The sequence below is a fragment of the Juglans regia genome, chromosome 7 (assembly GCF_001411555.2).
Source record: "Juglans regia cultivar Chandler chromosome 7, Walnut 2.0, whole genome shotgun sequence".
Taxonomy (NCBI): Eukaryota; Viridiplantae; Streptophyta; class Magnoliopsida; order Fagales; family Juglandaceae; genus Juglans; species Juglans regia.
The window spans coordinates 51,339,723-51,350,535 of record NC_049907.1 but is presented as its reverse complement, the minus strand read 5'-3'; the positions used below and the strand labels follow the sequence as shown (position 1 = coordinate 51,350,535).

The 10,813-nt window shown below is 36.3% G+C and overlaps 2 protein-coding genes across 2 annotated transcripts; both read right to left on the bottom strand.

Annotated features, from left to right (window-relative positions):
- Positions 1–497: 497 nt before the first annotated feature.
- On the bottom strand, positions 498–1,712 carry LOC108991793 (F-box protein At5g49610-like). Its single transcript, XM_018966174.1, has one exon. It carries the CDS (start codon positions 1,710–1,712, stop codon positions 498–500), a length of 1,215 nt encoding a protein of 404 aa, XP_018821719.1.
- Positions 1,713–3,877: 2,165 nt separating this feature from the next.
- On the bottom strand, positions 3,878–9,953 carry LOC108991834 (phosphoinositide phospholipase C 2-like). The gene is made up of 9 exons (XM_018966226.2): positions 9,525–9,953; positions 8,629–8,825; positions 8,085–8,220; positions 7,765–8,010; positions 7,446–7,678; positions 5,563–5,680; positions 4,889–5,041; positions 4,685–4,771; positions 3,878–4,394 (listed from the first exon to the last, which is right to left on the bottom strand). The coding sequence occupies exons 1-9, from the start codon at positions 9,858–9,860 to the stop codon at positions 4,101–4,103; spliced, it is 1,800 nt and encodes a 599-aa protein (XP_018821771.1). The 5' UTR covers positions 9,861–9,953; the 3' UTR covers positions 3,878–4,100.
- Between the last annotated feature and the right edge of the window lie 860 nt (positions 9,954–10,813).

Sequence of the window (10,813 nt, the reverse complement as noted above, 5' to 3'; positions counted from 1 at the left end):
AATAAAATAAACAATTCAACTTTTTCAAATCCCAAAATAATAATAATATTAAAAAATATATTTTAACAATATTTTATTCAACTTTTTAACTTTAATCTCAACTCATCTCATCTCATCTCATCTCATCTCTGAAAACAAACGGGCCCTAATCAAACAGATCATATATTTCTTTTCATTAAAAAAAAAACAACTTTCTTGTACAAATCAATGGGTAGATCAACTGATCAGATTCAAAATTATAATCGAAATAATTATAAAACAAAAAAGATTACATAAAAATAAATTTAATATATATAGATTGATGTGATTCGTTAAATTATAAAATAAAACTAATAAATTCTATGAATCCACGTCATTTTATAGATTTATACAAAAATTAATGTTTCTACTGTGCGTACATATTTAGTTACAAATTAAAATTCCTCAAACCATATATAAGAAATATCACATACTAATTAATTGTATCAAAGAACTACTGCGTACGTACTAGGTAGGTTCTAAGAGTAATATGCCAAATAACTGCAAATAAACAAGAAAACCCAAGCAAGAACAACTACGAATAATAGGAAGGGAAATCTCATGCCCCCAGCTGAGCCCACACCCCTTGTAAAGGATTTCTTCTTCAAATGAACCGGCTCTAAATCAGATTGGAAGGGAAAAATTGCATCGAAAAACTTCCCCACCTTGCAGACATTAATGGACGGCCTGCCACTTTTAACATCATAAAAAACTACGGCGGAATATCCCCGCATTAGCGCAACACCAGTACTGAGCATGGCAGCAGGAGTAGTATGGGTTTCCACGTCTCGAAGGGCTTCAATGCTTATTGTTTCTCTCTTACTCCATATTTTCATGTCATGGCCTTCCATTACCCAGAGTTGCATTATAAAGTTCTCTCCCATGCAAAGCATCCCAAGTCGGCCTCTGTATTCCACAAGCTTCATGTGCTTGAAATAATCTTTCTTGCACAGAGGGAAAGGCAGTTCGAAGGTTGTCCAACTCTCTGTATCTTCATGAAAAGCGAAGATTTCGTTGTCAGGCATAAGCGAGTAAAGCACACCACATGCAGACACAACAGGCTCGAATCCAATGAACTTGCCATCAGGCAACAACACATCTTTCAGTCTTTTCCACGCCCATGTTTCTGAATCGAAAATCTCACACCGATAACACTTATACCATATAGACTTATACCTGGTGAACGGAGACTTTGGTTGTGAAAATCGAACTATCTTGTAGCGTAATGGCTTTGATCTTAGAACCAACATCGCCATCTTTTCAGTAAAATACCGAGTTTTAGGATTCGGTATCTGGTGCCATTCTTTGGTGCTGGGCTTGCACACATAATACTCGGGTATTCTCAGTCTTCTTGTTCGATAATCATTCATGCATAACAGAATACCTTGTTTAGTGGCGGCTTCGATTTTGACAGGAGGGGGCAAGAATCTTAGAGAAAGTTTAGGGTCGCAATCCGAGACGTTGTTGATGGAGACGAACTCAGGAGACGGCTCGCAGTACTTGTACCAGCTTTCTATGAAACACCCGGATATTGTTTTTGCTCTTTGACAGTTCTGTTGCATGAAAATTGACTCGTACGTAGTCAGGTTCCAAGCCTTCGAAACAAGCCTGCATCTCCCAATATCTTCCAGAGATAGTCGGGTTAAAATTTCGAAGATCATATCTGGTGGAAGATCATCAGGCTGGGATTCCATTGAAATGATCAAAAGCAAAGGAGTTCGAAGTGGCAACAAGCTGGAGATCGCCGGAGATCAGCAGTGGCAACAAGGAGATCACGAGCCGTGGTTTTGTCTATGCGGCCGTAGATCGTGTTCTGTGTTGCCGTTCTTTCCCTCGAACTCTCTACTTGGTAAATATGGAATGGTGCCCTGGGAAATTATGGATGCGGATATATATATATATATATATATATATAGAGTAATATAGGCCGGGCTGTGGAACCAATTCCGTATAGAGCATTGCTATTCATAAGCCCATACATCACACACCATAATTTTTTTTTATTTTTTTTTAAATTTCTTTTAGTTTTATTATTCTTAAAATAATTGAATTATTCTATTCATAATTCATATACTACACATTTGATAAGAGAATAAAATTATAAAAATTATAAAAAGAATGGTGTGTGGTGTATGAGGCTTAAGAATAGAATTTTTCTTCCGTATATGGAAGTAATACCTGAGAATATATAAATAATTAATTATATTTGGCGATGATCACTGACCTGATTCAACAATCTTTTTCTTTCCTATCTGAAGAAAAAGACTTCACTTTTATAAGTTAACCAGTTGATTAATGCCAACAAAATCACAATTAATAGATCTCCGGAAAGGACTAGGATTCGTTCCGAACTCGGCTAGCTGTAGACTTATATATGTTAATTTATTTGTCTCGTTTGTTTTTAAATCAAGTTGGTTTTTATATTGTTTTTAAATAAAGTTTTGACCTTTTAATTTATTGTTTGATATATTAATTAGTCCTTTTATATATGTATATGATCATTAAGTATATCACATTAACATTAATGTCAATTGTACGTGAAAGCGAAAAATATACTGGCACACAATTTTCCAAGTTGCATGATGTCTCTTGCATTTTAATTTGAATCAAATTCGTTGTATTAATATTTTAATTTTATCTCTCATTTTTAAAAATTCAATAAAACGACTTAGTTCAAACTATTTTACTACTATTTATAAACTAATTTATTATTATTCACAAAATTCTCGTATCATTTCTTTACTCGAGCATGCGGTTAAGCACCCAATAACATATTGCAAAGCTTTGACAACATATTAAGAAGTGCAGCAAGCAATAAGCCAAGGTCATCGTTAGGAATTAAATTGACTAGGTCAAATCCTCTAAAAATCTATCACTAAGAGAAAAGATAAAGTCTAGAGATAAGGTAGGAAATAGATAAGACAAATAAGTTGGCTCAGACTCCTAAACGGAAAAGATATCACAAGTCAAATTAGACTCTATCACTCCAAAGAAATAACTTTATATAAGGAGCAGCTCCCCTACAAATCTGACGAACTCAATCCATGCACTCTCCACCAATTCTCTAGAGGGATTCTCCTGAGACTAAATTCTCTTATTGTATTGAGCAATATGTGAAGTTACGAGACATTATAAAATCATCACTTGATATAGTAGATTGTACCCCTAACAACCCGTAGACGTAGACTTTTATGCCGAACCACATAAAATCTTATCTCTCTTTTATTTATTTTTATTTACTTATTTATTATTTATTTCATAAATAAACGCAAAGAGTACTGTATCAAAACCCAAATCACCAACGTGAGTCGGGAATGACTCTTTCTTCCTTTCCTGTCTATTGTGCTATTTATGGCATTAACCGTCATCAAAGCATACTGTTTGAATCCGTGCCTTTGCGGAAACTTCACCAAGGCTATCTCCTATTGCAAAGCTTCGATGAACAGCTGTATTTGTGGCTAAAAAAGGCTTATTTGTTTGGCAATGATAGCAACAGATGTCAAGAAGTATTGATCAGGAAATGCAGGAATCAACAACTCCACTCCAATGCTCAAAGTGAAGATAACAGACGTTGAGATAGCCGTGTAGATGCACCTACTTATCCGCCCAAGTCCATCCTTCAAGACCCAGTTTGCAGAGGCAGACAGAGGTGAACGAGAGTATCCAATATATATATATGGAAAGATTTCCATGGAAGAGGAAAGTGGTGGGAATTGGTGGCTCGAGAAAATAAGACTTAAAAAAAAAAACAATAAATATGATAGTAAGATCTAAAATGTATTAAATTAGAAAGAACCTAATTATAAAAAATAAAAAAATAAAAACAATATATATATATATGTATATATACACATGGAAATCTATAACTCACGAAAATACATTACAGTTTTGCACACCATAACCCTGAACAGAAAGGAAGGTTTTACATGTATAAATACCACAAAACAGGCGTCAAGTATAACAAGTACAACCATATACATCTTCTCAATAAAACTGCCTAAAAAAAGGGACGAGAACAGTTAAAAGCTGTACATTATTTTACCCTTCTTTCAACCCGCCCATAGATTGGGACCACCAATGCATCACACAAATTCAAAGCGCATAAGAAGCTTTACAGATTTGTATTTCTCTCCCTCAATGCTATGAAGTGGAACAGCTCGAATCCCACTTCTCAGTTCGGACACAGGTAGACATGTTTGGCCTCCGAAATCATCCTTTTCAGACATGTCATACTCGTGAACTTCAATTCTAAGCAAAGCCAGTTCTGGGACAGTCAGTGGAAACTCAAATTTTTCATTCCAATCAGGCACCCAATTATCCTCTAATGTCTTTGTTTTCTTCATTATAGTATCAGCAGACACCCCAGCAATTCCAACCTGCATGCATATTGATCGTTTCTCAAATAAGGAAGAATTTCAAAAAGATAACGAGTTGCTGAAGGGCACCAGGGAGAATAGGGGAATGGGTGGGTGCAACAAAAAGATCAACCAATATTACATGGTTATACTTGTTAATAAAAGGCAAGACACCCACCGTTAAGGTAAAACTAAAGTAACTCAAGATATTTATCAGAATCGTAGCAGATAAGGAAGGCGGTTACACCACAAGCCAAACTAGAATAGAATGCAGCTGTATGAATGATAACATTTTTGTTCAATCATCTTACCCTCACATAGAAATCTGGTGGGGAAAACGCATCGAAGTGCGTGTGAGTGAAATCATGATACCATCCTTCCCCCATATAGACAGTCACCTGTTGAATAACAAGAGAATTATAACCCTTGGACAAGATGTGAACATAATACATATATACTATAGCAAGCACTTCCACAAAAGGATCAAGGAAACTAAATCAAGACAGAAGCCTAACCTTCAGAGTCTTTTTCACCGGCAATATAACATTAGGATCAAAGACCTCATTATGTGGACCAGTATTCAACAGGAAATCTGGTTTTTTAATATAACCACACCCACCATTTGCTCTGAACATTCCATGCATCAACCACAGTGATCTTCCATGTCCCTGTCATATGGAAATTAGCAGATGTAGAACTCTTTGAGGGAACATCTTTCACAGGCAGGGATCAATAGTAGGACCAAATTTAATTCACCGCTCAGAGAGTCTCACACATACACTCACCATAGTACCCAATCCCAAATCCAATCTTTCCTATCAAGAAATAAAATGCACACTCATAGACATACATGTGCGGATTTCTTATCTAATAGCTCCATTTAAAAGGCAAACACTGCTAAAAAGTTTCATATACAAATACCTAATTAATTAATTATTACTCATAACTTCAGAACATAAGGTGTACCAGTGATACGGCAGAATGTTTTTTATTTTATTTTATTAGAATTTTGTTTGTGACACGCTAGAATGTTAGAAGCTAAATATCACACCTTCCTTCAATGATACTCCCCCCCCCCCCAAAAAAAAAAAAATGGAAAAGGAAAGGCAATTTGATCTAACAATAAAGGGAATAGTTACAGCAAGATATTCCCAACTGACAAAAGATAAAGAACAAAGAACAAACAAACCTGCATATTAAATGCAACCATTTGAGCTCCATGCGACCACCCAATCAGTGGGTTGTAATTTGATGAGTCAATGCGTATACCCTTTGGATAAACCCTCAGAATATTTCGCTGGGTAAACCTACAGCAAGTCTATCATCAGAACATGGGAAGACTCAATTGTTTAACAATTAAGATAGAAATTTATATTATTATTTTTTTCTAAGCAGATAGAAATTTATATTATTACATATGAAAGCTTGTTGATGTGTTACTGTAAATAACCTATATGATAGTTGCAGGAGACAGAAAACACTACATCACATGATGGCTACGGCAGGGTAAAAAAATAAGAGCCACCATTGAGTATCAAGCCTGAGACCTCCTATCTAAGGCAATAATTTCATTCAACCAGATAATTGCCATTCCACCAAAAGATGCCCTTCCTAACCATGACTATCAGCACTTTAAACTATGTCATACAAAAAAAAAAAAATTCTAGCCACCAAATTGACTCAACTTATTGAAGGATCTCTAATATTTGGTTCTTCATCTCGGCTCATTTATCACATCTACTGCATCAAGCACTGCCAAGGAACAAAGAGAGCCGTATCAAGGGACACAGAGAATTGGTCTGGCTTAAAAATACCAGAAAACCAAACCAATACTGCACATTGACATAGCTCATCTGCTGCAGAATTGGAATTCTGATGCTAGACATATAAAAATACACAGAAGTACCCATAATCCACCAAACATGTTAAACTGTAATCTCAATACTCCCATTAGCCAGCAACTCCTTTTTCAGAATGGGCTCCATTACAAGTGCTGCATCGCCTTCCACTAGAACATTACTCCAGCACCCATGTTGCGCTAGTTCTAGAGCCTATCTCCCAGCTAGGGCCTCTGCTAAGAATCGATTATTCTAGTCCAAGTAAGCAGTGTTTTAGCTTGATGATCTCTAGCAATGACACCAAGCAACCGTATCCTTATGTAATTGATATCTCAATACTTAACTTGATGCAATTTGCAAGCAGAGGGATCCAACAATGCAAATTGGGTGGCTTTGTCATCTTATTATTCCTTGGGTTTGTGGTTTGGATTCAAGCAAGAGCTTTTGCAACAACATAGGAACCTCGTAATACTGGTTTGGTCTTTGTGGGTTAAGAGGACCTAGAAGCCTGAGTCTTGCTTGGATTGTTCCAATCTGAAACCCCAATTATTCTCCAGCCATGCAATTCTTGTGAATTGGAACAAGAAGTAGCTCATTTCTTCCTGTTGTTGGCATAGAGAACATAAAGTGTGCTCCACATGGGTAAATCAGCAATCTTCTTTCTTAAATGGCAAGCAAATCGCTATAATTCTCCCAAAATAATTCTGTTTCTCATGCAACTTGGCATTCCACAAGCGTGGTAGAACACTTTGAAGAGAGTAAAAGGAACAAGTAAGGATTACTTTTCTTTTGATTGGTAAAATAATTGTAAGTGCCCATAAAATAAATGTTGGTGAATTTGCAATTAGATAGATTTACAGTAAGGGAAAATCAGGAAATAAACGTATCAAAGAAAAACTAGAAGTTCAATGGCCAAGTTGAGAAGATTTGAGGGGAACGTCAAAATTTCATGGGTGAAGATCTATCTGATGAAGAGATGAGGGCTTTTTTGTCAAGCTAAAACGTCATTTAACTATTTCTCAAGGTCTGTCAATACGGAATATCATATAGCTTTGAGCTTCTCTGCACCAAGCAGTACAGAACAAAACTTAAGAAAACCAGCTGAATGAGGCTTTTTGCTTGAATACTAAAATGGTGGCATTCTAGTAACACACAATGAAACACACCACAGGCACGAATTAAATCTATTGCAACACCTAAATTAAAAAAAATACAAAAGGAAATCGTGTAATACCTGACAATTTCTTTTCCATGAATCTGTACAGCCTTCTCAAGCTGTTGCTCACTTAAGCTAAGTCGTCTCACTTTCTCAGGATCCACCTTGAAACTATCCTGTAATCCACCTTTTGGCTTACCAGCATGAATGGTAATTAAACGTTTATATTCAGGTGCTGCATGTTGGTTTGACTTAGGATCTGCATCATCAAGATCTTCCCCTTCATTATTATCATCTTCATCCAAATCATTCTGCTAGAAGATGTTATGTCAGCAAATGAAAAATAAGAATTCTGTACCTTGAATAAATCAGCGAACTAGGAAATTATGCTTCACACCTTGTCATTTGCCACAGGTATGCCTTTTAGGTTAGAGACTTCTCTCCCCCAAGCCTGTTCATCGCCTAAAGCTTTCCCTTTCTGTGAATCACTTTCTTTTTCTTTGATTTCTTTGGCCTCGAGGTATTCCTTAGGTGGTTTGGTTGAAATGATAATCCTTTTCTTCAACGATTCTGGGGATGGGAACTCCTTCAAGGATTCTGAGCCAGGGCAAAAGAGTATGTCTCCAAAAGTTTGAGTGGCCATCTAGAAATTGGTGAAAAGATTGTAAATTATTAGAACAAGGGCGCTGAATTACCAACATAAAATTAAATACTTACTTCAGCCACTTTAGCCTGAAGATCTGGAGTAAGGTGGTCTTCTAGAGTTATCACAACTGGATATTCAGATGCAGTGAAGGCATGCTCCTTTATAGACTTCAAACATTTTATGAGTTCCACTGGAGTAGTCAGTGTCCTGTAGGCGAAACCTATCTCTTAACTAGGTTTACACTAAGTAGCATATAATCAACTTGGTTCAACTCAACTCAAACAAGGGTTAATCCCAACAAAGCGGAGTTGGCTACATAAATCATCTTTTCAACAACCAGCCCAATCTGAGGCAATATACACTACAACTTTTATTTTTAAATTTAAAGATACTTGTGAAAGTGTATCCAAAAGAGAGGGAGGAGAACACACTCTTAGAAAAAGCATATTATCGTAGCATAGAAGCACAATCTTGTATAGGAATCTACTTTTAAATTCTCATTCATCTAAACTCAACTTATTTGGGTGGCAATTACTAGATGGTCATTGTCAAAAAGATGCTAAGCCTGTTGCAGAAATTACAAAGTTCACAACAATTTCGACACTAAATCCAAACCTTCCATGAAGAACCTCCACATTATCTTTCTTGGAGTTTGGCCATATATCCAATTCAATTACCCGCACTCCTCTCTGCAGTGCATTTCTGATGGGGCCATCGCTGCAGGCACTGCTGAGTTGATTCCCGGTCAGATATGAATTGTGACCCGTATATATGAAATAATGAGACAATGGCGCAGACATATCATGGTGTACCTAGAATATAACAAATGGTTACCATAAAAATTGCTGTTATTTAAAATTTACAGTAGCAAGTTAATTATTGAGTCCTTAATCTGCTTCACTATTAGTTATATACAAGTGAGACAACAAATTGTAAGCACAAAAAGAAAAGTAAAACCATCGATTTTATAAAAACTAAATACAGAATTTTTAAATAGAATAAACAATCATCTGTCACAGCATGCCACTTGAACTAAAAAAAAAAAGGGAGATTGCATTAAATTTCAGCGATAAGGGATTAATCGAAATTATCAAGGTTCGTTAAGAAACTTATAAAAGATCGAAATTACCAAAGCTCTTCGTTTTTCAAGCATGATGGCGGTGTCCCTCCTATGTCATTTATTATATGTCCATTACTGCTGGGGAAAGATTTCTGAGGGGAAGAAATTCTACTAGTGCCAAATTGGTAAATTCAAAGAAATAAACTTAACTTAAGCTAAGTCCATTTCTTCCTTTCTTTCCAAAAACAAACAAAGCAGTCAGCAGAAACCATCAAACTCGTTAGCATTGTCCTCTCTTTCCTTTTTATATTGTACTCACGACTAAACGTGGAATTAGAATTCCGTACAGCCAACAGAGCCTTTAAATATAACAAATACAAATTACAGTGTCTAAGTTATACACACACACACACATATTAGAAAAACAACAAATGAAGAGCATGAGCATTACCCTAGCAGGCGGGAGAGGATGGTTGGTGTCAGAGAAGAGGTACTTGAAGAAGGCCTCGATAGTGATGCATTTTCGGGCAAAAATATTGAGGTGCCGGAGCTCGTGGAGGTGGCCGAGAGAGTCAATGATGGCCTGAGCGTCCTCTACGGTAAGGTCACTTTCCTTCTGGACCTCAATCAAGAACCTCCGGAGATGGTCAACGGACATTGCTCCATTCTCCGAGTACTGGTCGAACAGGCTTTTGACCTCGTCCGGTGCTTCCGTTGCGGTTAGCGGGAACCGCCGGCGGAAGCAGAAGCATATTTTGTAGGTCTGTTTGTTGGTCTGTTTCGACATCGGGATAGTGGAATTCTAGATACAGGGAGTGTGGACGAGAGAGAGAGAGAGAGCTCAGGTTTACTCCCTGATCAGATGAGGAAAATGGTTTTGACAATGATCAGGGCGGTTTATAATATTTACAGGAAGAAAGGAAATGATGGGTGTGGGACCCAAGCGGAACATTTATACACGCGGGAGGCTTTGGTCGGATCAACGAAAAAAAGTAGGCTTTGAAAAGTCTCACAGTCGACCTGTTGGGGAGGAAAACAACAAATGTTCATATTCTGCGCGTTGTGAAACGTCAGTCACTCGAACACTGACAGCAATATTTTACAATTTAGAAAACAATTTTTTTTATAATTTATTATTTTTTACTATTCTTCATAAAATATCTAATCACTTCACTCCTTTAACGGAACCTCAGTCGACTTGTTGGGATTGGGCTTCGTGAAAACAACAAATGTTCATGTTCTACACGTTGCGACACTTCTGTCACTCGAACAAGGTGGAAAGTTGCATTCAAGTGCTACTTTTGCTTTACTTTAAGAATTGAGATAAGGTATAACCTCGACAGATTTTCTTGCGAAACAGGAGAGCTGTCCAGTAAGTTAAGAGGTATTTGTTGGAAGAATAAATTTTATCTTTTTTATTTGAGGATATCTTAGTGACGTATAATTTATTTACTTTTATTTTTATTATTATTTTACTATCTGTTTGTGCTAATATTTTCTTGCAATTTATTTTTTATAGGTTTATTTTTTTCTGGTCTTTGTTGTTTTTGAAGTCTTGTAATTTTGGTTTTATGTTTATGATTTTTGAGGCTGAATTTTAGTCTTTTTTAAATATCTGTAAATCTCTAATTTTTTTTATCGTAATCACGATTTTTTTGTTATGTAAGTGAGAATTATCAATAAAATTAAGGTACTATCTTTTTTTTTTTTAAAAAAAAAAATTATAACCTCGACAGCAAT